The 27278-nt window shown below is 51.3% G+C and overlaps 10 protein-coding genes across 10 annotated transcripts; 3 read left to right on the top strand and 7 right to left on the bottom strand.

The window, feature by feature from the left end:
* Positions 1 to 183: 183 nt before the first annotated feature.
* NCS54_00969900 (Lactamase-B domain-containing protein) lies at positions 184 to 1206 on the top strand (the record flags this gene model as incomplete). Its single annotated transcript, XM_053155038.1, has 1 exon — positions 184 to 1206. The coding sequence occupies one exon, from the start codon at positions 184 to 186 to the stop codon at positions 1204 to 1206; it is 1023 nt and encodes a 340-aa protein (XP_053011013.1).
* Positions 1207 to 1523: 317 nt separating this feature from the next.
* On the bottom strand, positions 1524 to 3436 carry NCS54_00969800 (Fe2OG dioxygenase domain-containing protein; the record flags this gene model as incomplete). Its single annotated transcript, XM_053155037.1, has 4 exons — positions 1524 to 1697; positions 1775 to 2130; positions 2191 to 2575; positions 2627 to 3436. 4 exons carry the CDS (start codon positions 3434 to 3436, stop codon positions 1524 to 1526), a joined length of 1725 nt encoding a protein of 574 aa, XP_053011012.1.
* Positions 3437 to 5619: 2183 nt separating this feature from the next.
* NCS54_00969700 (HET domain-containing protein) lies at positions 5620 to 6813 on the bottom strand (the record flags this gene model as incomplete). The annotated part of the gene is made up of 1 exon (XM_053155036.1): positions 5620 to 6813. The coding sequence occupies one exon, from the start codon at positions 6811 to 6813 to the stop codon at positions 5620 to 5622; it is 1194 nt and encodes a 397-aa protein (XP_053011011.1).
* Positions 6814 to 8688: 1875 nt separating this feature from the next.
* NCS54_00969600 (AMP-binding domain-containing protein) lies at positions 8689 to 10457 on the bottom strand (the record flags this gene model as incomplete). Its single annotated transcript, XM_053155035.1, has 3 exons — positions 8689 to 9712; positions 9763 to 10188; positions 10240 to 10457. The coding sequence occupies 3 exons, from the start codon at positions 10455 to 10457 to the stop codon at positions 8689 to 8691; spliced, it is 1668 nt and encodes a 555-aa protein (XP_053011010.1).
* A 1328-nt stretch (positions 10458 to 11785) lies between these two features.
* On the bottom strand, positions 11786 to 12811 carry NCS54_00969500 (Peptidase M12A domain-containing protein; the record flags this gene model as incomplete). Its single annotated transcript, XM_053155034.1, has 1 exon — positions 11786 to 12811. The coding sequence occupies one exon, from the start codon at positions 12809 to 12811 to the stop codon at positions 11786 to 11788; it is 1026 nt and encodes a 341-aa protein (XP_053011009.1).
* Positions 12812 to 15800: 2989 nt separating this feature from the next.
* NCS54_00969400 (EamA domain-containing protein) lies at positions 15801 to 17124 on the bottom strand (the record flags this gene model as incomplete). Its single annotated transcript, XM_053155033.1, has 4 exons — positions 15801 to 15846; positions 15895 to 16085; positions 16139 to 16768; positions 16819 to 17124. The coding sequence occupies 4 exons, from the start codon at positions 17122 to 17124 to the stop codon at positions 15801 to 15803; spliced, it is 1173 nt and encodes a 390-aa protein (XP_053011008.1).
* Positions 17125 to 18349: 1225 nt separating this feature from the next.
* On the bottom strand, positions 18350 to 19462 carry NCS54_00969300 (DUF5672 domain-containing protein; the record flags this gene model as incomplete). Its single annotated transcript, XM_053155032.1, has 3 exons — positions 18350 to 18719; positions 18770 to 19282; positions 19335 to 19462. The coding sequence occupies 3 exons, from the start codon at positions 19460 to 19462 to the stop codon at positions 18350 to 18352; spliced, it is 1011 nt and encodes a 336-aa protein (XP_053011007.1).
* Positions 19463 to 20224: 762 nt separating this feature from the next.
* Positions 20225 to 21351, top strand: NCS54_00969200 (DUF5672 domain-containing protein; the record flags this gene model as incomplete). Its single annotated transcript, XM_053155031.1, has 2 exons — positions 20225 to 20301; positions 20355 to 21351. 2 exons carry the CDS (start codon positions 20225 to 20227, stop codon positions 21349 to 21351), a joined length of 1074 nt encoding a protein of 357 aa, XP_053011006.1.
* A 266-nt stretch (positions 21352 to 21617) lies between these two features.
* NCS54_00969100 (RmlD-sub-bind domain-containing protein) lies at positions 21618 to 22564 on the bottom strand (the record flags this gene model as incomplete). The annotated part of the gene is made up of 2 exons (XM_053155030.1): positions 21618 to 22067; positions 22118 to 22564. The coding sequence occupies 2 exons, from the start codon at positions 22562 to 22564 to the stop codon at positions 21618 to 21620; spliced, it is 897 nt and encodes a 298-aa protein (XP_053011005.1).
* A 1471-nt stretch (positions 22565 to 24035) lies between these two features.
* NCS54_00969000 (NAD(P)-bd-dom domain-containing protein) lies at positions 24036 to 25373 on the top strand (the record flags this gene model as incomplete). The annotated part of the gene is made up of 3 exons (XM_053155029.1): positions 24036 to 24223; positions 24282 to 24817; positions 24877 to 25373. The coding sequence occupies 3 exons, from the start codon at positions 24036 to 24038 to the stop codon at positions 25371 to 25373; spliced, it is 1221 nt and encodes a 406-aa protein (XP_053011004.1).
* Positions 25374 to 27278: the final 1905 nt, after the last annotated feature.

Here is a 27278-nt window from a genome sequence, read left to right as displayed (position 1 = left end):
ATCAAGTTAGGTTTAAGGTTATTTGATCTGCTTCTGAAGTAACAAAATCCGCCTATAGGATTATAATCCGTCTCTGGGGTTGCAATATCCGCTCCGGATGGAGGCTCATAAAAGTGCAGATCCCCTCACATTCACCGGACCTGGCCAAATGGTTCAAGACCAGTAAATTCTCCCATTTACCTCATGAAACTCTTTAAGAAAATTGAACTATGGAAGGCCGTGGTCTACCTTTCATATCTTCCCAAGGCACTAGGACAGAACGACAAGAGTGACTTTTCGTCATGGTTCAACATCACTGAGTTCCCCAACCCCCAGCTCGCCAACGTCGCACGTCTTCAGGCAGAGGCCCAAGATCTCGCCGAGGGGAGACTCTGGTATGACTACGTACATCGGTGCATCAACGCCCAGAAGTACCCGACAATCTCCAACAACGCCCAGACTCCTGGCTGGGTCACCCCTGCGCAGGCTTTCGACTCCCTCTTTTTTGTTGGGTACTCATTTGTGTCATCCTGGGCTATCGACACGGGCGATGGAATTATCTTGATTGACGCGCTCAACAACGCTGAGGAGGCCGAAAAGGTCATCATCCCGGGACTAATGGCCTTTGGGTATACTACCCGTGACATCAAAGCTCTGGTCATCACTCACGAGCATTTCGACCACTACGGCGGAGCTGCTTGGTTCCAGGATGCGTTCAATACTTCTATCTACGCGTCCAGCGCGGCATGGATTGGCATGAAGAAACTTGAAGGCACCCCAAGCGTTGACAAGACTCTTGACGAGGGTGACGTCTTGGAGATCGGCAACACCACGGTGCGCGTCTTTTCGACTCCAGGTCACACACCTGGCACCATCTCTCTGATATTCCCCGTCTATGACCGCGGCCAAAAGCACATTGCAGGATTGTACGGCGGCGGAGGCATCCCCAGCAAGGCGGAGGACAAGTCCACCCAGGTCGAGTCGTTTCAGAGGTTCAGCCGCCTGGCTAAGGAAGCGGGTGTGGATGTCCTGCTAAGCAATCACCAGACGCAGGACCACACTCTACAAAATCTGGATGTTCTGGCAAACCGACAGTGCTTGGGCAAGAAATGCAGCTTGCCAAACCCGTTTGTTGTTGGGAATAAGCAATATGTGCGGTACTTGGAGTTGATGGCCAAGTGTGTCGAGTTGCAGGCGGCGAGACAGGGCCAGAGTCTCGATCTTTGATCGGCAAACTGGCTCATGTTCGCGGTCAGGCAGCAGTTGATGCATGATTGCTGGCCACCACTGTCATGAGAGGGATAGGGTTCTTCAAGCTAACACTTTTACACCTTTCGAGTGAGAGACATCTGATGTAATGAGTGTACAACGATCAGGCATCCAGCTCAATCACGATTCCGACTCTGATAGGATTTCACCCATTAACTATCTCTTCCATTCTGAGCGCTTTTTTAAATCAAACTTGCCTTTTCCCTCTCACAGTCATATCTAAAGCTTTCCCCACCAATTTTAGTGTCGCTAGCAAATAGCCATGCCTCACAACCCTACATGCCATCGTAAGAAGGGTATGGTGGATGCTCATCCCAGTTACCTTCGTCCCCTCCAGATGAATCAAAGGTTGTTTTCAATGCCATCCTCCCATTGTCAGTGTACTTTGGAACCCCGACGATTATCGCACAGAGTGAGTAGGCAAGATCCGTGCTGGGCTCGTTTCCGTACTGCCTTGAGTTAGAAATACTACTTGCAGTGCAGGTGGTCACCAAACTCTTGAGTCTAGGTGTGGAATTAAACTCACAGTCATGTAAGTAAACGCTGCTTGCGCAGTGCGTTTGTCGGCTTCGTTCAGCCAGACTACATCTTCCATAGAAAGATTCTCAAGGCCCCAGCGTCCATTGAGAAGGTCTTTCCAATCCTTCTCCCGGTCGATAGTCCAGTCGTAATTTTCTAGGGGAAACTTGGTGCCAATATGACTGGGCTTGCCATGTCTTTCGAAAGGATGGGTGATCAAGACTGGCCGCAGGCATACACCACACCCGAGGCGTTGAAAGGCTTGCCAAACGTTCATGTCAACACCTTTCAAGGTGTCGGTCAAACAGGCCTTTGAAAAGGTGTGAGGATAGGTGTGGGTGGTGTAGAAGCCAAGATAGCCGCCTGGAAAGAGTCAGAACGCATAGCTACGATGTGAAGACGGCGGCAAGGGTAGATATTTACCATCTGGCAAGAACTCCCTATCGCTTATAAGTTCTTCAAGGTGCCCGAAGAGAGGTGTGTGGCCAATATCAAGGGCATTGGGGTGGTTTGACAGCTGGCCATCGCCTCGAGTAACGTACAGGTTGTACGTGAGGGTGATGCGGTGACCAGAGGATACCTCACACACCTCATGCTCGCAGTCGCTGTAGAAAGCAGCCCATTGAATCCGAGGTCCTTCGAAATCCATATTGTCCCAGTCAAAGTGCATGAGTTGATCTTCCTGACGGACTTTCAAGGCACCTCCCTTGTGTTGGGCAGGCAAACAAACCACCAGCGATCCGATTTGAGAACGGGAGCGAGGAGTGTCGACATGGGAGCTGAAGTGACCAGATGGCCCAGTATACACCTTGGCTAAAGTTAGCTGAGTTATCGCAGAAGTTAGCTAGCGGAGACAGACATTGAGCTTGTATAATTCAGCCTTGAGGGTCCTCTGTTTCTCCGAAAGCGGGTTTGGGAGGAGGAGCTGAGACACGACACTGATTATGCCTGAGGTATAGGGACAGAAGTTGGTGGTGAAGCGAGAAGGGTCCATCTTGGAAGCTTTGCGGTAGCTCTCGTCGTACACATGTTCTCCTCCGCGGCCAAAGGATGCGGGCTCCATATCAGCAAGCAGGCGATCGAGATTGTCCGCACTAGACTCCTCGATAGGAAAATCCAGCTTGCAATGAGCGGCGGGAGTCTTAGGATCTCGAGGGTCCCATCGCAGAGTGACGGGTGGGTGAGGGGATGCCGACGGAGCAGTGCTTAAGCTTGAGCTTGAGCTTGAGCTTGAGCTTGAGGCACGGTCGGAGGCTGAACTCGATGGGGGGTTTTCGTCTACGGATGGCTCTCCCTTTGGTGCATTGACCTCGATAGTGTCAGTAATGATTGGTATTGCTCCGCCACAGGCGAAGAGAGCGTCTTTGCAGTGTGACTTGAGCCACTGCTGAAGCTGACCGAGGGAATCGCCATCTTCATGGTCGCTGCTAGTCCCGTCGTGGGAGGCACTCTGGCTATAATCTTGACTCCCGCTCCCGCTCTCGCTCTCGTATTCTTCATCGTTAAGAGACCATCCGACAGGATACTTGCGTTGTCGGCGGATTGGCGAGCGGGGTGCGCTTTCACGGTCTTGGTCCGGTCCTGGAGATTGTGAAGCTGCGTCAGGCACATCCGCCTCGGGAGTCTGCTGCTCAAGGCCAATTAGGTTAGAGGGAGAATCAGACGCCATGATAGAACGATCTCTCCGGGGTCTCAACGGATGAAGAAGGGGTAGAAAGAAAGGGTAGAGTGGAAGGGAGCAAGATGCAGTAATCTGATCGTGAAGTTGTTGATGCAAGTACCTCAGGCAGAGAGGCACCTCATGCTGTGCGACGACACAGATGCCATCAATTGGACGTTCGGTGGAGCCAGTCCAGGCACCAGTCCAGGCTGTCGGTCACCCCTGCCCGCAATTCGCTTGCTTTGGCGCTCTAGGCGGTTATCACTGGGCATTAAGTCCGTGAAAACAGCATTCACCAACAACACCTGTGTTCGCGATAGCCATGGTATTTTTTAGATAATTCAAGGTTTATATACATTCTGCTACAATATTAAAGGCGTTGTTTGTTTTCTTGGGCGAAATGTTGACCGGGTCATCTTTAACATCTTCATCCAGGGCGAGTTTCACCAAATATGAGACTTACGGCCGTTAGAGGCAAGTACCGATTCCATAGAACCGGGATAGAGAAAATCAAACTACTAACGGTCTGCGTTAGCCTCAAGCTATCTACGCCATAGTTCGCGGCTCTCTATCGGATAGTGGAAGGGGTCTCTGTGTCCACTCCGATCCACTAACGATTACAAGCCAGGTTGGGAAGACGACGACCGGTAACATTGTAAGGTGGCTGTCGGACGTGTTGAAATCGCCGTCGATGCCACATTGATGAGGTAACTGTCACCAGAACTCCGGCACATACGACCATAGCTCGTAGAGAATACGGGGTCCCGTCCGCTCCCCCAAAGTCAAGCTGCGAAGCGCCGGATTAGTAGTTGGGTCGGTGACGACCAGCGAATCCCTGGTGTTGTATGTAATTTTTGATGTCTAATATTTTTGGCATTGATAGCTTTTGCCCTTTGTTTTGGTGTTGATGTTGAAATACAAGTCTTGGTGACTTTGTATGACACTTATCAGAATCGCTTCAACAAGATATTTTTCCGCATTGATATAGGCCTCTTAACTTCTCGTTCTCAGTAAAAATCCTGGTACCAATATGAGGAGACCCATCAGTTGTAAAGTGGCTGTCTTCAAGGGCGCGGAGTTCCTTAGCGACTATCCCTGGGGAAGGAAAAGGTTTGCCTGATCGAACGCCTGGACCGTCTGTGCAAGCCCTTATCTCCCAGTAGATCCCCCAATTCAACCCTTTTCGCCCCTCAGTTCTTCGGCACGCCCAACCAGCAGAACGTTTTCAAGCCCCAAGTGATTAAGGGATGTAGTAACACGTGCCGCTTTCGCAGATACAAGAGCCCGTCCAGCAAGTATTATAATCCCAGCAATCGTTGTCTGTAGTGCAAGGCATTTCCTGACCAGGGTCCGTGACCGAGGAAGTAGAAGAGATGGCAGAGGTTTTAGAAGGCTGAGAAGTTGTTGTGGTGAACAAGGCCGTAGACACGAAAGCAGAGAGTGATGTCTCGGTGGAGACCGAGGTGATCAAGGTGGTGGATGAGGTGGGTGGGTTTGGGTAACAGTCTTTGACATTGGCATGGACAGTGCCAATGGCGACAAAGGCAAGGACGCCTTGGAGCAGCTTGGAGGTAACCATTTTAACGAGCGACAGTGAGTGGTGGTGAGTGTATATAACGCTGGGAAGTGTGGAGAGCCATCCGTCGAGATCTGCGGTCTCTTTAAGAATCTCTCCTCCCCCCTGACCTTTCTTTTTTGGCCGTATTAGCGGTGGACCAACACGAGCCCATGCAAGATTCAGTCCATTACACACATGAAAAGAGCCAACAAGATGTCTTGGCTCAACATGTTGGCTTCGCCTTGGCACTACGCTGACCAGTCCTGGCTACGTGCGGATATCACATCCTGAATACCCCTGGTCCTGTCAGGGCAAGCGAGTGGAAAGACGCTCATTCAGAGGCCTGCCTCCTCATGCCACGACACCCGACGCACGCTATCTTTCAATAGTCTCAACTGAAATTCTCAGTTGGGCCCGTAAAGTGGCGAGAAGCCGGAGTCCCTGGCCTGATGTTCAATGCTAAGTCTGTTGGTGGGGAAACTTTGATGCCCCCAGGGTCAATGGCCAGCCGGGTGTTAGACCTGGACCAGGCCCGTCATATCCAGATCACACATGCTGAGAGCACGCAATTTTCATAGGCTGCAAGAGAATAGTTTAAAGCAGGAGGTGTGTTCTGTGTGCTCCGTAAAGCTCGTTAGACAAGAACAATTGTCTTCGCGCTCTGGGCCGCAAAATGGCCACCGACTTCTTGACCATTGTCAACCACCCCCATGCCTACTCGAGAATACTCATTCTTCTTGGCGGTTTGGCACAAGACAAGAAAGTAGTCCTTGGATTCACTCACCACCGCGGAATTCCAGGTCCGTCGGACACGGTGGCTGACTTGACCGACAGCGAGGAGAAACAGGTTTTCATCGGGCCGGCTTGGCGAGTCCCACCAGATATCCTCGACGGTTGTTGAAGCTGGGTTGAATGGAATCAATCTCCCAGAGACTCTGAGGTATGTTTGCGTGACCTCTGAAGTTAGCTCTTCACCTTTCCATCTAACGAACGCCTCGTCGACTTTCATCTCCGTTGTGAATATCCATGAACTCAGAACAGATCTCCGGCGCCCAGTGTTGAACCTAACAGGTCCATCAAGTATCATCCAAGACCAAGAGGGGATCGACTTGAGCTCAACAGCTTTGACACGGCCCCTAGGCTCGGTAGCTCTCCAGAGCAACCCGGCGGGAAGATCCCCCCTCCATAATCCCACTAGGGGTTCATCACGGAGAAGATGAATGAATTGTGTCGTCGCACCAGCCAGGGCAAGCGTTTTGTCCCTGGCCTTGGACAGCAGCCTGCCGGAGTAGCCTTGGACGACAGCAGCCCATTCTTCATAGCGACTTTCCAGAGGCACCCATAGTGTTGGTAGCGCGAATGGCCGTCTGATCTTATCTTTCTTCAGGTCTACTAGGCCGTCCTCACTGGCGACCTTTGTCTTGCATTCCCAGATCAACTGCTTCTTGGAAAAGTGGACCATCCTTCGAGACAAGATGCCTTCCTGAAGTGCCCACCCTCGTTGATTCAGCGGCGCCGAGTTGATCTCGCTTTCAAGATCAGTCTGTATAGAATCCAGAAATGCGTAAGCTGCCTTATCCCGGTGTCTGAACCGACTGGTGTTGAACTTCTGACGAAGATTACTTGGATAGAGCATGCCCCCTTCGCAGTCGATCGAGTCTGTTGCTGCAAGAGTAAGCTCGGCATTTTTATAGTAAGCGGCCATCTTTCCAGCTTCGGATTCAAACTCGCCGCCGTCACCTTGCACGATGCAGAGGGCGTCGATCCATAAGTAGGGTATCCCAAGTCCCCTTGTGATGGCGATCGCATCTGCGAATGTCTTGTGCATGGTTTCCCCCTGGAGACAGAGAGATTTCTTTCGATCCTCAAGGGTATTTTTAGTTGTTTTGGCGGTTAGAATGTCCTTGCCTGAAGAATCTTTTCCCCAACAATAGCTCAGGGCAGCATAACGTCCTGTTTCGTTCTCACTTGATTCATCCAGAGCCATTGAACACACATCGATAACTCTTTTGGGCAAGTCCGATCCAATGCGCTTACAATCTTCGTGTTTATTGCATTCCTTTAACCAACCTCGGATGATGTCGAGACTTTCATCGAGTGGACAGTCACGCTGTGACCAGATGCTCCGAGTCTGCATTTTTCGGAAGTCTGTAGGAACCATGTCAGAGTTCCTCGTAAAGCCAACTACCATATTTGTTCCAATACTCACGAGACGCGTTTTCATAAAGAATTCCCACAGCTCTTCCCTGTCGGCGATTTCTAATGCCACCGGTGCTTGGTCGCAGAAACCGGAAGGGCACTTGATCTGAGAAATGAGGGTGAAGGAACACGGGCTCGATGGTGATGGCGCTTCCACTCTGCGCTTCCAAAAAATCCTGGATCCAGTCCATACGACTCGAGTTTGGTCGAGGATTCTGAATCAGTGATATAGCTCCTTCCATGGCGCTGCAAAACAGTCGACATAGCGGGCATCTGGTGGAGTTTGTGAGCTCTTCGATCGATTTATGATGAGCCCGCTTCTCCAAGCCTTCATTCAACAACAAGTCGTTGCACCATTTGCATAGGTCTCCACCAACTGGGTCGCCCATAACGTTGTCGACCATGGGACCTGATCGCTAATGGTGCTTGTGCCTGGGGGAATGAAGGTTTGATGTGCTTGGCGAATAAACCCTAAGGTACCGAGGTAGAAGAAACGCAAGGAGCATCTAATAATGCCCGACAAGTGCAGAAAGGAGAAAGACTAACGTTGGAAGCAGCCAAATGAATGATGTGGGGATTTTATCTCTGTAAAAATTCCTTATGTCAGAAGTCTAACAAATAGAAGCTGGCCACATCCTCAAGCCCACACAGATCACCAATGATCTGACCAATTCTTGGCGCGAAACCCAGCTCAACGGTGATTCGATAACGCATAAGATTACATCAAACAGCAGGTACTGTTTAATTTTGAATCCATTTATCAGTATATTTGATCATGGAAAACAAAGAGTCGTGGGTGATGCCATCGTCGCCCCTTGCCGCAGCGCAGAAGCAGGGCCCGGGAACAGGGTCTGTTCTTACACACGCCAACACCATGTGCTGGGCACACAAATACGGTATTGCCCAGTCTCCAAGAGTCTAAGGTTGCAGTGAAGGTTTTATCATCCAATTGCATGGGAGAATTCATGCGCTTTGTCAAGTCTGCCTCATCGGTGGCGAACCACTCTTCAACTCCACAATAGGCAACTCGTGACGAGAGAGAGCTGAAAAGTCTTGGAAAATCATGACTCACGGCATAAGCTGCAGTTGGCTGCACTTTTTTGTGATACGTGGTGATATTCAGTGCACGCATGGGTATGGCTCTTCGGCCTGATTTAGCGACGCTTAGAAGGGCATCCAGCACAAATGCCAACCAGGCTAAAGGCCGAGAATACAGGTCCGAAGCTGAGAGAAATGACACGCGAATGGAAAATTAACTGTTTCTTCAATGTCTCAAACTAATATTAAAAGAAAGGAAACAGGATGGGGTGGAAGATTCTTATGTCAGAACTCCAACACAGTTCACTGATGATCGAGTCATTCTTGCCATCAAACCAATCTCAATAGCGGGTGGATAGCACACAAAATGAACTGATTCAAGCACTATATCAACCAGGCACTATTCAATTTTGCATCCAACTATTTGCACATGTAATCATCGAAAAGCAAACCAAGCGTCCAATCTTCAGTTGACCACAAGATAATGGTTTCCTTGCACCGAATCCTTGGGCATCGTCCACTCCTTGTACACCTTGTCAAGTCGGCTCTTGAACATCTCTTCAACTTGCTTCCTCCTGATATTGCCCTTCGTTGCCGTTCGTGGCAGTGTTCCTCGAGGAACGATCAAGATAAATCGTGCGTCATCGATGCGCTCATGCATGTACCTCCGTTTGTGAAAGGGATTGATCCTGAACAGAATCTCGTTCTTGATCCTCCAGAGTCCTATTTCCTCGTCGTGCTCTTCAGGTCCGATCGATGCACCTTCTCGAAGTTCCACGATCATCGAGGGAGAGGGTCGTCCAGCACCGACAACGACGACAGCATCAATGAGGTCATGTCCACATGTTTCCATGGCGTTCGCCTCGATTAAGCCTGTATCGCATCGAAGAGCCATGGCCATCTTGATCCAGTCATCGTTGCGTCCTTTGGCCACGAACTGACCAGGCTTCACCTCCACAAAGAAATCACCCGTATGGAACTTCCCGTCCTCGGAGCTCCGCAAGGAGACGTCTGGACAATCAGCCGATTCAGGAACTACTACGAGTTCAAGCAGCTGCTCATCCATATGTGTGTCCTCCTCCAACGGCACATACTCATAGGTGGAGCCGGGGAGAGTCGTCAGATAAGATGGGTTTGTAGTGTCCTCAGAAATCATCATGACGCCTACTTCAGTGGAACCAAAGACGTTGACCAGATGGAGGCCTTGACTGCAGGCCCATGCTTCATCTGTGGGGTCCAGAGCTGAACCACCGTACATGATGTACTCCAATCCCTGAAGAGCTTTGAGCAAGGAGGCGTCTCGGCGGGCTTCGTGAAGGACGTTGGACAAGAAGGCGGGAAACATGTTCAATCTAGTCAGTCCACATTGGTTGATTATCTGTCGGAGCTCGTCATTCGAGTATGGTATCTCGGTCGGGAGGACATAGCAGCCTCCACGGCAAATAGCGTCGATGAGGAGCATGGTGCTTCCAATGTGGCTGAAGCTTCCACTACAGACATGTTAAAAAAGTGAATTCTTTGGACCTTGACTTGGACTTACATGGAAACCTGAACCCTCTGTGGCCTTGTCGAAGGAAGTATCTCGTCGAAGCATGCCGTCTTGCTGGTGACACAGTCGAACCATTTCGCTGTCAACGGCACAAGCTTCGGGATACCGGACGTCGAACCCGATGTATGATAGATCATGATGATGTCCTTGGCTTCCGGTGACATCTTCAAGTGAGGCAGTGGCAAGTGGTCATGCTTGGAGGTGAGAATGTCCTCAGCAGGGTAGGCCTTCACAGGGCTGTCGGCGACAACTGATTGGAAGCTGGCATCATGGATCAGAACTGCGGCCTGTGACTTCTTGAGGAGATTGTAGACGACAGATGGATCCGTCATCTTTAGAGAGACGAGCTGTGGGATGAAGCCAGCTCGGTAGATGCCCCATATGTGTACGAGATCCGTGTAAGACGAGCCTTTCAGCCTGATACAACAAACAGTTAGACAGCCTAAAGCGGTGGTCTGCTGTTCTTACCATAGTCCAATGACAGATCGCTCCTTGATACCTCTCTCCAGAAACTCATTGGCCCAGTACCTGGCACAAGCCTCAATGTCCTTGGTGAAGTTAGTGAAGGTGATATCCTTCCAAGACAGTTCTGCCACCCCTTCTTTAGGGATTCTCAGTGCTGTCACGGATGGATAGTCCCTTGTGCTAGTGTAGAGAGCAGCAAGAGGTGTTTGATAGGTAGTCATTTTGGTATAGTCAATTGAGAAGAAGATGCTTGCTTTCACAGTTCAGATCAGAGAAGAACATCGATGTGCAACGTCGTGACGAGCAAGAGTTTATATGTTTATGCAACCCGTAGCGCCAGGATGGGACCTACAGGTCGCCCCAGTTCTCCATACCTATACAACGGCCATACTGGAGGGCCACTCACTTTCTCGTGTCTGACGTGTCTGGCCTAGGAAATTGGTCGAGGTCCAGACTCCATCGAATACTGGTGATGGCTGTGTAAGCTCACGCAACCCTCCATCTTGAGGAAATAACACGGCCTCAAACTCGATAATCCCTGAAAAACTCAAATATCTACCGAATCATCCGCATCAAGAACGGACTAAACAAGGTTTACTCGGGATAACGGATAAAACGGCGTCCGTGGGGAACAGGGCTGACGGCGGTTTAAACCTTGCTCACGTAATTGTGTGGAAGGAAACTCTCGCGCTTGTCATCGAAGGAGGTGATGATAGGGCAGCAGGCTAGGGAGTCTCGGGAGGGGTTGCTAAGCTTAGAAGAGGGGATTTGTTTAGTTCCGTTGAGGAGCGGTGAGTTTCATATGTATTTGTGTTGATCGACGAGTTATTCACGTGGGTGGTATTACGTATGGTTTCATGAGTCAGAGACCCTTGCAATAGCCTCGACAAAAGTCCTGGGAGATCATATGAAATAAGGCACCTTGCACTGTGTTAACCACTGGATTGAGATCACGCAGCCGTCTTATCCATGTCCATCATCGGTTTGGAATCATTTGTTCGAAGAAGTTCGATCTGTTCCGTCACTCCCACGTAAAGATACACTGGTGAGAGTCTTGGTGTAAGTATCAGGAGGGTGGCGGGCTAGAACTCCAACAAACGCGTGAACACGATTACACCACATTGCTTACTTACACGACAGAATAAATTAAGCCAACTCCTAGTGGTAGAATAGACGTTCACGTGCAGACTCATGTTACCGATATTATTGGCGGGAGAGGGATGATGTATGTGTGGCTGACGTGAACACGAGTGAACCCGTAACACACAGCTGCTCCGCCTCAACTGGACATCAAATGAAGGCCCTCTAAGAGTTTAATGGGAGCCAATATCAGTACTGCGTGGTCTAATAATACCACAACGGGCGCAGACATACCACCGCAACCCCAGTCACCAGAGTTCGCTCGGAAGGGCTTCGAACGACAGTTCCACGATTCATAAGGCCGGCTGGGGCACATCAAACTCAACAATACTCAAGAATCGCTATAAGCAAGGGTGAGGATTAATGTTTCATCGCTTTCATTTCGACTCTGGGTCGGGAAATCAACAATCTACCCAGCAGTGTACAATATCCATTTTATCAACCCCGGCTCATCGGACTTCTTGGGTTTCTTATGCTTGTGTCTTCCAGACTTCTTCTTCACTGGCTTATACTCCATTTCCCACTCTGGAATCCACCTTGGGCTCTCGCGCAGCATGGGCATATATGGATCGGGGTATAGTGACATGAGGAACCTTCTGTCGCCCTCAGATAATACCCAGGCGTGGGGGACAAACATCATGCCGTCTCGGGTGTCTTCAGGGGCGATAGGGTAATGCATGATGGACTCTGGGTCATAAGGGAGGGGCTTGGTACCTCGAACAAAGCTTCGGTCGTAGTTCTTGTAGATCTGCGCACACTTCCACCCCGTCTTTCTTTGGATTTCGCGGTAGTTCCAGACAGCTGGACAATCAGGATGTTGATGTTCATGCACCATGCCCAATGAGTGTCCAACTTCGTGCAAGATATCAGCTTGCCTCAGGCGGCGTCGCGTAGGGCCCGGTAGACCGGCAATGTGTCGGTACATGTTGAGCCACAAGGTTGGCCCATTTGGATTCTTCTCGGCTTCCGTCCCAAGACAAGAGCTTGACTGGGTGCCGAATGATATTCGAATATCAGAAGGCCCAAGGTCGTCCGGCTTGAGAAACTCGAATTTTATCCGCATCGGAATAGTATTGTAGTGTGTATTCACCAGATTTGTGACGATTTCCCGGTCGGAAGCGCTCCCATTGAGAAAGCGTACCCTCAGGCGACGTTTCTCGGCAGGCCAGACGAAAGAGCTCGGTGTTACCCCATTCAATATGTCGTTGGACACTGCGCCTTGTAACGTGTCGGTAAATTCGCTATCGTTGCCGGAAGCACCCTGTGTACAGCCCCAGCCGACGCCGTAGTGGTTGCTAGTTGAACCCGCCCCCTCAACTTGGAGGTGTGCGGGATCGTTGTGCTGTGCCGCCCCATGTTCAAACCCGTCGACTAGGTAATCCATAACATTCGCATTGTGTTGATAATGTTTATGGTTCCGCGGGGCATGGTACATGGCGATCAGGGTTGCTGGTGGCAATGTAATGTGGCGGGTTGAAATTGTGCTATCGTACTGTATGCGATGGAGCAGAGTTTGAAGGGAACAGGGAACAAGCAGCTGTCGGATAACACCCTCTCTTGTCATTTACGGATCGATTACGGGGCGAAAACTCCCTTGGCTCAAGATGCATCTCACATCTCGAGAGCCTTATTCACAGGTGTGGTAGTATTGCATTCTTGACAGCCAATAAGTGCCCTCAGTCTAAAACCAGGCTTCAAAAGACACCAAACAGGCGTCGGCACAGCCTCCGACCAAGCTCCTTTTGTCCGCACACGTCGACCTGCATAAGCAAATGATAATCACGAGTGCTGCTGGTCAGCCCACCAGTCGTTCGTCCCGTGCCGCCGGCTTCCGCTTCCGCCCAGTTACAGTGGTCGGTTGGAGTTGTCAGCAACTCATTACCTATCATTTTCCTAGCCTTGATGTGACAAAGAGTGCATGCTTATTCTCCATGTGCGCCTGGGTCTGAGCGTCTTACCTCTGGTGATGAAATGTCTCAACTGTGGCCGCCCGCGTACAGTGAAAAGGTCTCAATTTTCGCCCGGCAGATTAATATGCAGATGACCACCCACATTATTCCAGCGGTCGCCTCGGGCGCGTACCTCGCCAAGTCTATGACCGTCATGGACTGAATTACGGTCCGTATCTTCGTAGCCATCATTTTGATGAGGCTCCCGCAAGCGCCAGCCTAATCCAGGCACCAGAATATTCACGAACCAACAGCCTTTCCAAACAGTTGATTTCTCACTGACAAGCGAGCACAGCCCTGCCAACACCCCAAAAGCTCAGCCTCGGCGTCTTGTCTTATAACTTGGTGAATGATTTTGTTGAAAAGGTGACAAACAGGGCTTGTTGAGCTCACACTGCTCAATGAGATGACCGCATATAACGGCCAGTCCCCCAGCTTCATCGACTACTGCCAATACGCGACGACTAACAGACAATACGAGCCTGGTCAGTGAGCTCAGAGGCAATAGTAAGAGTAGAAGTCTGTGTGTGCTTAATATTAAATGATAATTTTGCAGGCGACCATTGAAGAGCAGCTACCAGATAGCTATGCCAGAATCAAGAGTAAGGCAGGGATGGTCCTCCTGTTTGATAAAAACCCCAGCTCTGACAGACGTGATTGGTCATTTTGTTAATAATTCAAATTCTCCTACCTTTCGGAGAGTAGTAAGTCATCCAGCCTGGGGAACTCGACTGTTGGTTCCGTACTTCGGGCGACGCAGCCCAGCGAAGACCAAGGTCCACAGAGATTCCGCACCCCACGAACATATTTAACCTTCTCGATATCTCGTATTCGTCTCGGTAAAAGTTGTCGACTCTAACCAGCTTGGGCCAAGTTTTCATTCCCACTCACCGGGGGGGAGACATACCAAGCCAGCGCCAGGTATTGTGGAGATGAGCTCATGCCATCGTTTGCCGGGAAAAGCGGAAGCTCTCTTGGCATCTGATTCGATAGTGAATCGTTTTATATTCGGTTCTCAAGTCTGTCCGTCTGGACAGTGTCTCTGATTTTGGCCTGAGCAGAAAATGCTCCTCGATGTCGTGGGAGTTGGTCGTGTCACAGGAAGGCGGGCATGGGCGAATGACCAGCCATCAGTCACCTGGTTATCCAGGACAGCAGAATAGTATGTATGAATGACGAATTCGGATAGGAATCATTGAAATTCACATAATCCGCTTATTCTGCCATGCTGCACAGGAGAGAAAATGACAGGTCTGTGAGAGAGGTGTGCTTGATGCGATGATATGAACTGAGCCCACACCCTTCGCCACCAAGTATCTCGTGGGCCAAGAGTGTCTATACATTATCAAAGTGGCCCATCGAACCTTGTCCATGATTAAGATGATGATAATTTTGATGGAGACCCCATTGCGAGCCATCCGTGTCCCATTTGTTGCGGTCTAGGCCGCAGATCTTGGCACCCCAGCTCTCCACGTTTCCCGTCCTGCTGTCTATGTATCAGCACGGGCCAATGTCTCCCGTGGCATCTTCATCTCAAATATTCAACCAGTGTTGATAGAGAGTGTCATATCGGCATCAGTGGGCCGAGTTGATGTGATGGATTACAGACACATTCTCAACTTAGAGGAGGTATACGTGTCTCTTGACCCGAGGCCTCGTGATCTTGTCATCTTAAACAGTCTCTTCATGACTAGGAAAGCCCTCCAAGTGGACTGGATATATTTCCGTTCAATTCTTTTCGAGGCTTGGACCAGGTTCAAGCCTCCGAGGTCCGGTGAAAATCAACTTCTACCCAAGCTCACTACCCGCTCCACACTGGCAATTATTGCACTCTCGACAAGAATTAAGAAATTATATCACTAGAAAAAGAGCATTTCTTTTCCCATTCTGCTCGCTATGTCGGTCTACATGCACCCTACTTGGCGATCAGAGGTGACCTCCCGGGAGTCCAGGGTAACACAGACATGCAGCCAAGAAGAGCCTCATCTGCCACACTAGTCAATAATATGGCGCCTACAGCTCTAAGACGCCCCCTTTCATTGTTCTCCGTGCAAAGAACTGCTCTCTTGAATCGCGTGGGGCCATCTTTCTCGTCACCTCGTGAATGTGCCCGAATACTAGAGCTCAACTTCTGGATGGAGGCGGCTGGAGCACCTGATGAATCCTGCTGCTGAGCACATCTCCTGCGACAAGATGTGATCATCAAACCGTTGGACCAAAGGGTTGGTGCCGGCTGCGTCTAGTATTGCCAGCCTTCAAAGGAATGGGACAAGACATCAATACTGGGCAACTCACTGAGACTTGACGGTGTGCAAATATAATCAAAACTCACTATCCCAGAAAGCATGGCATGATTCTATCGTTCTAACAAATGCTCAACAAACTGTTTTACAATCCCAAGATGCAAAAACTCCAGGTTCCTGTCTCCCAAGCGGTATTCAGACAACCATTTCAACTCCGGCGACCCGTATGAGCTTATTTTGCGGCCTTGGCCTTCTCCCTCAACATGACCGCCGAGTAACTGCTTTGTTAGCGATGGGATTGATCGGGAGGATGGAAAGATACTCACGCAAAGATTCCAACAAGGGCCATGATCAGGCCAATGACACACTTGTCGGCCACGGTTCGGCCCGAGGACATCCAGCCGAGGGCAACAATGATGCATGTCTTGCTGTGGGCGACAACTGTGCTAGTGACAGGTCCCATCTCAGCAACGATGAAGAATTGAGAAACGTTGATCAAGACGGCAAAGAAGCCAGACTGGGGTGTAATGTTAGCAGTACTCCTTCACCCGGTAGACTCTGTGCACTCACCAGAAGAATCAGAACCCAGCGGTTCAGTGAAACATCACCCCAGACGGGGAAGGTGTCGACAAAGGGAATGACGTAGAGGAGCATGAAAGCAGAGATGGGGGCTTGGTTGAAGAGCAGCTGCATGCTGGTCATGTTCAGGCGTCGTCGGAAGGCCGAGATCCAGACGGTGTAAAGAGACGAGAAGAAGACGCCGAGGAAGGCAAACATGACGCCCAGCTGGGAAGTCGTCTTGATGGTGGTGTTGCTGGTAGGCCTCGAGTCATAGTAAGAGACCATACCGACACCGATACAGGCGGGGATCAAGGTCAGGCAGGCCTTGAGAGGCAGAGTGACCTTGTACATGACGTAGTCCATGGCGGCGACTGAGGGTGTCATGAGGATACGCGCAATCTGGTAGAATGCGACGGATGAGTAGGCAAGAGAGAGGTTAGGGAAGACGACGTTGAGGGCCATGGCGATGGACAGGGGCGCCGTGTGGCCAAAAGAAGCCTTCTGAGGCGTGAAGAAGCCGAAGCGCTCTCGTGAGAGGACATAGAGGGCCAGCCAGGTGATGGTGAAGTGAAATGTGGCGAAGGAGAGCTGCACATGCTTAAGTGATTTATCTGAGAAGATGGCTTTGTTTGTGAAGACCTGGCTGAGGTTAGCATGGTGATGTTGAGATGGGAGGTGAAGTGACGTACGATCAGGACGGTAGCCAAGACGTTGACCAATGTCCATACTACCGACTTGAGTGTTTTGGACTTCTTGACGGGCTCTGGCTCTGGCTTCTCTGGCTTATCGGCCTTTTCTTGGTCACCAGCAAGGAGGGCATCATCCTCCTCATCATGGTAGAGCTCATCGAGCTCAAACTCACTGGGCGACCTCGTCATGTCGCGGTCATGTTCACTGTGATCAAACAGCGTCGTCTCCCTGGGCGAGGTAGACGAGGATGACGACGACGAGGACGATGAGTCCGCGTACGGCTTGTGGTCGGCTTCCTTGGACATGGTGAATTAGATGCGCGCTGATGAAGACAAGGAACGACTGTAGTTAGGGAACAGCAGATTTCAAGCAGCCAGATGAAAGAACAGTGAAACAGACACAGCAAGCAAGCGTTCTGTCTGGTAAGGCAGAGAGAGAGAGGGGATGCTGGAAGGACCGGAGAAGTGGGATGAAGCAGCCTGACTGGGGGGAGAGAAAGACGCCAGCTGGTCAAGCACCCCTGCCCCTGGAGAAGCAGGTATTCGTATTGCGTACTGGTTCCGCACAAGGAATGGGCGTGGAGTATCGACGACAATCCCAGAGATGAAAGTACCGGTACATGGGCGCAAGAGAATCTTTGTAGCGGCGCCAGGAATGCCTCTCTTTACGCCGCCACCAACAAACCACCCCTGCAGTAGCAACCAACTCTGCTCGTTCCCCTTTTTTCTTCTTCCTTCTCCGTCTTTTTTCCTTCCTTCTGGCGCAGCCGACAGTTAGTCTCATACGTGCGGGCTGTAAATAGCCAGTCCAGCCCCAAGCCATGGTGGGCCAAGGGAGAGCCGACCTCCGAGACTATCGAAGGGGCCATTTGCAGATCTATTTGACGCTAGGCTATCAGCCGGGCATGCGATAGACGAGCTGAAATACGAATGGAGACTAACCCGATGCAAGGGCAAAAAAGTTTGTGTTTCTCTGCCCCTCTTGAGGTCACTGTCTTTAAAGGGGTTGATAGTTCAGGGCTGAGACGAGGTTGGTAGTTGAGGCTCCGGAGAGTTTGACCTTGTCATCATCCTGTCAGCGGGACAAGGAAGGAATGGGACATGCGTGGCTGCGTGTACAGTACAGTACGCGCGTGTGCGTGGGTGGCCAATGGGCCCAATGGGACCATTGCGCATCGTGATCAACCAATGCAATCGTGCCGATCGGCCGGGAGGGACAGGGCGGTAAAAGGACTGAGTGTTTGAGGGGTCGGGAGGATGAAGTAAACAGCGCAAATCCTTCGGGATGTGGTGGTGTTTGTTTCATCAAGACGAGGCAGACACAGCCTCGTAACAAAAAGGATTCATGTCATTATTTTTTTGACTGGGGATATCTAGGTAATACACAGTCTATCCGTACCGGTTACACTTGCTGCTGCTGCTCAAAATAAAACTTACACGAGGGCTGCAGAATGGCTCTACCCCTGCTCACATTCCATGCCCCTCACCCGCATCACCAAAGCTTGTCTCTGTTGACAGCGACAGGGCCCAATCAACCCTGCGTGTCAGGGGGACACCTCTCCTTCTCGAGCTTCATGTCGAGAATCATGTGCATCTCGGGACAGTACTCGAGTGCCGCCTTTCGTGTCTCGACGTTGCCCCAGACTTCCTTATCGAGACCCCTGCCACGGCCAAGGGCGTGGTAGCCCATGGGCTTTTCTGTGACGTTGTTCTGCACCGAAAAGACCTCGTTGGTCAGGTTGGCGAGCTTGGCGTCGGGGAGGATGTAGAGACGCTTTCCGAACCAAATGTCTTCTTGATCCGTGTTGTTGTAGCGCTTCTGGAAGCCGAGGACTTGCTGGATGGCAGAGACGCGTCGCAGCGAGAGCTTTCCGTAGCCAGCAAAGGCCTTGACGTCGGCTCTTTGAGATTGTTAGCAGGGGTGTCGCTGAAGCGATGGGATTCATCTTACCTGGCAGCACCAGCCCATGTGTAGTCCAACCAGTCGTTCAAGCTTGACTGCGCATTGGCGCAAAGAATGCTCTCCGAGTCAAAGGTCAAGAGCCACTCGACTCCGGGCAAAAACTCGTTGTAGAATCGCGAATCCGTGTACAGACGGTTCAGGTCCTCTTCAGTCTTGATGGACCAAGGGCTAGGCAGCCTCATGAGGTCAATCTTGCCCAGACCCTGCTGCAGCTGGATGCCATACTCGCGACCGACGGTGTAGACGCTCTTCTTGGAACCGATAAAGACGAATCGCCAATCCGGAGGCACGACGGCGATCATGTGCAAGATCAAGGGGACCAGCAGAGGGAGAGGCTCGGGCTCGATGATGAGAGCGACCTTGGATGTGTTGTAGTTCTTGCGAGGGTCGTCATTCGGCGCCCAGTCGATACTGACTGAGGGCAGTCTTTGTCGGGCTTCATCGATCTGTGATGTGATGGTAGGCTTGACCTGAGGGACGAGCACGGTCGCAAAGATCCATCTGGAGACTGTTAGTTGGTTCTCGCGATGCCTTCATTTGAGGATCTACTCACGTTGAGATGAGGGAAACCACAATGAGAATGGTAGATCTCGAAATCGTCGTGGGGAGCCTCGACTTGAGGCTCTTGGTTGCCATGACTGGCAAATCGGCCCATTGCGACAAGTCAACCTGCGGCGCCATGATTGCTTGCTTCACTTGACTTGTTCTGAAGATGGAGGAAGTTTGGGATGGAGTTTACAGGTCGCAAAGACCCAAGTTACGCTCCCATCAACCACAATTGAGACCCCCTGCGCCTGGGGTGTGTTATCGGCTCTATATGATGCGATGCCTCAGTGAGCGACAGCCCCCCTCAGGTACAGTACCTAGGCCCGTTCCGTTGGGTCCTCCCTCTGTCGACGTGTAAAAGGGCCCGTAATTTTGCGTTCCAGGCTCTTGTCTCTCCCTCGTCTTCAGGCGGCTAGAGGGCGGCGCCACTCCACTCCCCCCAGGCTCTCAAAACGATAGCGCCCACCCCTAGCATGCCATGTGGAGAGGCGGCCTAGAGCTACTGCGGCAGAGGCAAAACCCTCCGGTTCAGCCGAGCACACAGAGGGAGTGCAAGGATGAACGGGATAGTGGGTTGTCTAGAAGCAGGCTATCAAAAGATGTCAATGTACCGTACAATCTACATGATGGAAGAGAAGCCCCCCTTATGTTGGACAGGAGCCCCTGTCGTTTGGAGTGTCCCCCTCTCTCGTCGTCTCCTCTTGGCCGGGTTCTCTCTCTTTGCCGCTTACACCCCAGCTTCGACGAGGGAAGCTGGGCGACGATTCTGAACTGACCTGACTCTTTTACTTCTTTCAAGCTGAAGACCGAATTAATTGACAGACGGCAGCTTCTTCTTTTTTGTCTCGTTTTTGTTGTATTGCTCTTCCCGTCACTCCTTCACCACTGCTAGCAGCCATGAACTTCCTCTCAAATCAGCGACTGATGTCGCCCAAATTTATGCGCATCTCGATCGGATTGGGGGTTACTTTTGCGTGAGTCTCTTCCCAAAGAATTGAAGGCATCTAGACTGACCCAATCGCCTCAGAATCATCATCTTTCTCTCAGTCATGGCGGCCGTCGTCCCTCATCCGGCGCTCCCCAAAATCACCCTCACATACGCTAACCAGTCTATCTACAACGAATCCAAGGTCGCTCTCCTCATTGAGAACCGACCACAGCCCATCATCGTGCCTCTGATGCTCAAGTTCATGTATCAGATGCCTCCCGACTGGCGATTCCGCTTCATGGGCTCCCCCGAGTCGGTGGCCTTTGTCAACCAGTCTGCCGCCATGCGCGAGCACGTCAAGTCTGGCAAGGTCGACTTGACCTATATCCCCGCCAACATGAGCACCGCTGGTCAGGAGATGATCAGTCGTTTCTTGACGACGCTGTGGCTATACGATACTGTGCTGCAGCCTGCCGAGATCCTCCTCGTATTCCAGACCGACTCGATGGTCTGCGCCAATAACAAGCGCTCCATGGATGACTTTATTGGCTACGACTGGGTCGGTGCGCCTTGGAGTGTCGGAGGACGTTATGGTGGAAATGGAGGACTCTCGATCCGTCGCGTGAGCCGTATCATCGATATCCTGCGCAACCAGCGTCGCATTGAGGGCAGCCAGCCTGAAGACGTCTGGCTGTCTGAGCGTCTTGGACATCACAATGCCGGCAGCGTCGCCAACGGATCTATATCATCAACCTTCTCTGGAGAGATGAATGGAGGCCCGGTCGAGATTGTGCCTGAGCCTGAATGCGACGCCGACCTCGATGATGATCAGGAGGAGTGCGAGTGGGAGAACCTGCGAAACAAGTTGAGCGAACAAGGTCGGCCAGGTGATTGGGTCAAGGGCCTTGACGACTGGAGGAACGGATTCTACGAGCCCATGGGCTATCACATTGGCGGTGCCGGCCAGCTTCACGGCGCAGTCTGGGGACGAAAGGAGAAGCGCGATCACATCTACTCGTACTGCCCCGAGGCAAAGATGGTGTTGAAGATGGACTGGGCAGAGTATATACCAGGCAACTGCGGAGAGTCCTGGTAAAAAGATGCGATTATAGTATGTAATATAGATGGTTTATGCGATTCATTTCAAGCTGAGCGACGTTGGTTATTGAGAAGACGGCTGGCACAAAATGGAGGCTCTTAGAATGGGTCTTAAAGCGGTGGCTTGGATGGATTGATCTATGACGAAACGGCGTTGGCACTAAATTAATTCACATTATTTTATCTAGACTTGACAGCTGTTCTTTTATAGCCAGTGATGAAGAAAAACACAAAGAGGCCACGTCCTCACAGAGCGCTGATGCTCTATTGAACGCCAGCAGCCTTCATACGCTCAAAGCACTGCCTGTAGGCATCATGGACCTCGGGAATCTCGTAGTTGTACTCCTTGAGCTTGCTGACCAGCTTGTCTGTGTCGAGCTTGCAGTTGCTGCGACCAGCCTTGATGACCTTGGACTGCTCCTCGAGGCTAAAGTTCTTCCAGGTGTAGTTGGGGCGGACAATCTCCTTGAACAGGGCGAGCACCTCGTTGTGGGAGATGGCGCCGGGGTTGGTGAAGTTGTAGACTCCGGTGTTGTTATGCTCAGCGAGGAGAATGGAGCCGGGGAGGAGGTCGTGGAGGATGGTGTTGCTGTTGGGAATGTCGACGACGCGGTCGTACTTGGAGATCTTGGTGACAAAATTCCGGGGGTGAAGATCGTCGCTCACAGGCATGCGAAGACGGAGAATGAGGACATTGTTGTAGCTGGCCAGGATCTGTTGCACGTCAGAGGCGCATTCACGTATGCTTCAGTAGAGATACTCACAGGCTCAACGTGGCCCTTGGTCATGGAGTAAAAGCTACCGACAAAGTTGGGAGCATCCTCCTCCTTGAAGCCAGCACCGCCCATGGGGTGCTTCTCGTCATACTGGTAGATGCATCCGGTCGCAAAGATGGTGCAGTGAATACCTCGCTGGGCGCACTGATCGGCCAACGTCAGAGTACCAATGACGTTGGAGCGAACCGTCTGCTCCTTGTTGTCCTCGCACCAGTCAACGTTGGGTCGGCCAGTGCAGCCAGCGGCATTGAGGACGTGTGTGGGCTTGATCTCGTCGAGCACCTTGGCGACACCGGCGACATCTTCCATGCGGACAGTGGTGCTGGAAACCTCCTTGCCCTGCTTCTCGAGGAGCTCCTTGAGGTGGCCAGCCACCCAGCCCTTGCCGCCCCAGATGAGGAAGCGGTTGGCAGACGTACCGTTGGAAGCAGACATGGCGATGGTGTTGGTGTTTGGGTATGAGGTTTGTAACGATTAGCTATGAAGAGCAAGCAACTGCCGATCGAGATGAGGCCAGGAAGAAATACAGACGAGGAGGAAGCTCCAGGAGCTCCGAGACAGCTGCATGTACGTACTACGTTGCAGACTACCGGCCTGCAAGCCTCCCTCCCTCCGTCCCTCCTTGTCCGTCATGTCACCTCTGTTTGGGAAGTCAGGGGTCTGTCACTGTTAGCCACATCGAGACACAGGACGAAGAAACGAAAGAAGGGCCTGGCACGCCGTTCCTTGCACCCATCGCATCGACACGCCCCCAGCCTCAACTTCTCCACGCTTCCAATAGTACATCCAGTAGCTCGGTTTTACGAGCGGCTGGTCTGTGTTGGCTAATGCAGGGGCGAATCAAATTGATCGCCTGTTTTACGTTGCAATGCCGATCTGTTTAGTTAGATCGAGCCTTTCGCGTGGCAAAAAAGGGTGAGACGCCGGTCGAGTTCTGGCTTCTTTTTTTTTTTTTTTTCTTTTCTTGCCCCCTTTCTTGAGAGTGACAGAGAATCAGAGCCTGATCATCTGCAAGAGTGAATGTGCACTCAATACGAAAATGCAGTTGGTTCGTAACGTGCTGACGAAAAATGATCCTGTTTGTTTCGTACCCTTGTTATCTCCGTCGATCTCAGCCGCTGGAAAGTGACCGCATTAGCACACAATCACCCCTGTTTATACGGGTCCCTGTCACCTCACCGGGCAGCAAGCTTCGTGAATGTACTGTACCACTGCAGCACTCCCCCCTGGCCCTGTCAGAAGCCAAGTGCGGGACTATCGGACCCTCCTTTGCTTGGCACACGTACTATCGAACGCCTCGGCCCAAAGCCTCAATTGACAAAAGATTGCCATGATTAATGAGCTGAACTTTCCCTTGACGGCAGAATCGTGCGGCAAAGCAAGGAAGCGATCAGTTCAAGGAACACGACACATGCAGCAAGGGGTTTGTACTGTTACAAGACGGAAATGGGCTGAGGTATTTGGTCTCGCCCTTGGGAATGTCTAATCTCACACCCCATTCCGACCATGATGGCCCCCCTGATTCTTCACGCTCTCATCACTTTTTTTTCTCTCACTCTTCACTCTGGTGTGGGTAGACCGTGTAGACAGACTGGCCGTTAGCCGTTGAAATGGGTCGTTTGGCGTGATGTTGGGTACAGTAATAGGGGAGAATGCCACTCGGTTGCTCACGTAAAAAAGATGTCTCTCTCTTCGGGGCTTTCTCTCCAGTTTTTAAGTACTCGCTAGACTGAGACTGCCTGTTCACTACCCGTCTGGTCTTGAAGATTGCATTGCATTACTCTGTCCACTTTGTCTTTTCTGTCTCAATTCTCCGGTAAACGGTGTCTTTCTTGTTGCCACTACTCCATCCAGCTTTAATAACCTCCAGCCAAGGTCCTCTCTGGTCGCATCGTCAGTGACAAACATGGCTCCTCACTTCGACTACTCTGCTAACATGGGCTCCAGCAACAACAACACCAACAACAACATGCACTACAACTTCCTCCAGGACGCCGATGTCTGGCAGGGTGCGCCCATCTTGACGGGCAGCACCAAGTTTGAGCCTCACCCCGATGTCAAGAACATCATGATCACCGGTGGCGCCGGCTTCATGTGAGCACAAGACCACACCTCAACCCCCATGCGCCAATGCTAACACCAAGCTTCACAGCGCTTCTTGGCTTGTGCGACACCTCACCCTCACGTATCCCCACGCCTACAACATCGTCTCTTTCGACAAGCTCGACTACTGCGCCTCGCTCAACAACACGCGCGCCCTCAACGAGAAGCGCAACTTTAGCTTCTACCAGGGCGACATCACCAACCCCGTCGAGGTGGTCGACTGCCTCGAGCGCTACAACATCGACACCATCTTCCACTTTGCCGCCCAGTCGCACGTCGACCTGAGCTTTGGCAACTCGTATGGCTTTACCCACACCAACGTCTACGGCACCCACGTGCTGCTCGAGAGTGCTAAGAAGGTTGGCATCAAGCGCCTCATTCACATCTCGACCGACGAGGTCTATGGAGAGGTCAAGGACGACGACGATGATCTCCTCGAGGCAAGCATTCTTGCTCCTACCAACCCTTATGCCGCGAGCAAGGCTGCCGCTGAGATGCTTGTGAATTCTTATATGCGAAGCTTCAAGCTCCCCGTCATTATCGTCCGGAGTAACAACGTCTACGGACCTCACCAATTCCCAGAGAGTAAGCATTTCCAGCTCGACAGAACACCAGACACAATCACTGACGCTCGCCCTACACAGAGATCATCCCCAAGTTCTCCTCCTTGCTACACCGCGGCCAGCCCGTGGTCCTCCACGGAGATGGCAGCCCAACACGTCGCTATCTCTATGCCGGAGACGCCGCCGACGCCTTCGACACCATCCTCCACAAGGGCGAGATGGGTCAGATCTACAACGTCGGCTCGTACGACGAAATCTCCAACATCACACTCTGTCACAAGCTCCTCGCCGAGATGGGCATCGACGACCAGAACACGACCGAGTTCAAGAAGTGGGTCAAGTACACCCACGACCGCCCCTTCAACGACCACAGATACGCCGTCGATGCTACCAAGCTCAAGCAGCTCGGCTGGACACAGAAGACACCCTTCGAGAAGGGTCTCAAGATCACCATGGACTGGTACCAGCGCTACGGTGACAGGTGGTGGGGCGACATCTCTGCCGTCCTCAGCCCGTTCCCCCTGGTTGTCAACAAGAATGTGAAACCGGATAACGAACCTATCATGGACTCTCCATGAGTGAAGGAAGCTGCTGCGGGGCGTAGGGAGGAGGGGTTTGTATGTAATACTAGACGAGCATTGATATCCGTTGGTTGTATGTATGTTTAATATGAGACAGCGTGCCGCGTGGCCCTTGCAACTGGTTCCTCTCGACTCGAAGGTTTCGGTACTTGAAGCTCCCCTCTAGCACAGGGATCGCGCCCGCATTCCCGAAAACCGCGCAAGCCAGTGACGTTGGTGGGCTGATTGATCACCAAGTGCTCAGTGCGTTCTGGAGGATCTTGGTACACTGACGGGCAAGGGTTGATGGAGGGGCTACCCTTGAACGGCGTCTGACATGCTCTGGTGCGTTTTGGGTTTATTGCCTGAGCTGGATAGGATCACGAAGGCTGAATTATACGGACGCTGCAGTGCAGTTGTCTCTTTTCAGTGCTCTTTGCGAGTCCTGGGTTGTCAGGCCCATCTTGTCGACCCATCTTACCCCTTTGAAGCAACCAATCTGGAGAGGGGTGTAACGCGCTTCCATGGTTGTCAGATGTTTCATCAGATGGCAAATACGGGTTTAGAGAAAATGGCGTTCTTGGCTCAGCTCGCTACGGCAATACGAGAATGGAATCGATTTTTTCAGGACAATTTATTCGCATGTCCCTCCCTAATATAGACACGAGCCATATTGGCAGTGAGTTTGTCGTGGCACCGTAACATTGTCTTCTCGCGCATTGGAGCGTCAGCAACCAGACGAGGGCGTCACGACGCAGGAGTCTGTTCCTTGCCTCGTTTACGCGCTTACTCGTATACCTAAAAATCATCAGAGCCATGATCAGTTCTCGTATCCGAATCAAGCTAAACAAATGTGGTGGTACAGAATTAATATCGTTGACGGATCAGTGAACATGCCGGCACCGTACATGGAGAGGACTTGTAAACTAGCAACAAATTTGAAGGGAAAAGAGAGAAAGAAAGAAAACTCCAAAACAACATCAGTAGAGAATTAGATTCAAGTTATCTTGGCTATGATATATGTAGTGCGGTACTTAGCCTTGTCTCTTTGGTGGATAAACACCATGGTCTTGCTCTGTGGAGGCCATTCAAGCAGCAGTCTGGGAATCTCAAGTCGTTTTGATGCGCAAGGTCCTCTCCTTAAAGCTTTCCAATGCCGTCATGCTGCTCAATTTTCGTATCTGAATCAAACCAAACAAATGCGGCGGTGTCGAATTTCTGTCTCTGAGCGAACAGTCAACGTGATGCCACATGGAGGGAGGGCTTGCAGACCAAGAACGAAAGTGAAATACCAACAAGGCAGCACAATAGGGAATGAGATTCGGGTTACCTTCATCGTTGCCTGTGTAGTGCGGGAATTGCATTGGTATGTCTTGTTGATAAACACCATTACCTTGCTTCGTGGAGGGCATTTATGTGATCTCCGCGAGTCTTAAATCGTTTTGATGTGCAACCCCCCTCCTAAAAGCTTTTTGATGCTGTAATGCTGTTTGCCAAGCTGTTTCTTTTACAGCATCATGATACCAAGAGGTCGACAAATCATACCAGTATTCGCCGATTATAACAGTGGATTGCTCTTACATCGTTTTCTGGCCATCCAATTCCCTTATCATGACCCTAATCAAAAATTTGAAATCTTTACGAGCCTGCAGATACAACTTAACCTTTTGGCAATCGGCTTGACATGTAGCCGAATGCTTGATATCAAGTTTGATGCATGAGAGAGGATCATTTGAGTGTGATGTTCTGACAGGTGGCGTCAACTCTTAACCTGGAAGCAAGGTTCAGGCCAAATTCACTCTACGTCTTACCCATAATCAGTTATCGTCCTTCTCGGAATAAAGATATGCTGGAATTGGCCAAGAGTCCTTTGTATCGGGCAGCAGAGACAGATTAGGGTCACTACTGCATGAGAGCCATAAA

The sequence above is a fragment of the Fusarium falciforme genome, chromosome 7 (assembly GCF_026873545.1).
Source record: "Fusarium falciforme chromosome 7, complete sequence".
Lineage (NCBI taxonomy): Eukaryota > Fungi > Ascomycota > Sordariomycetes > Hypocreales > Nectriaceae > Fusarium > Fusarium falciforme.
Note: the sequence above shows the minus strand (reverse complement) of the source record. Positions and strands in the feature narration are given on the sequence as shown.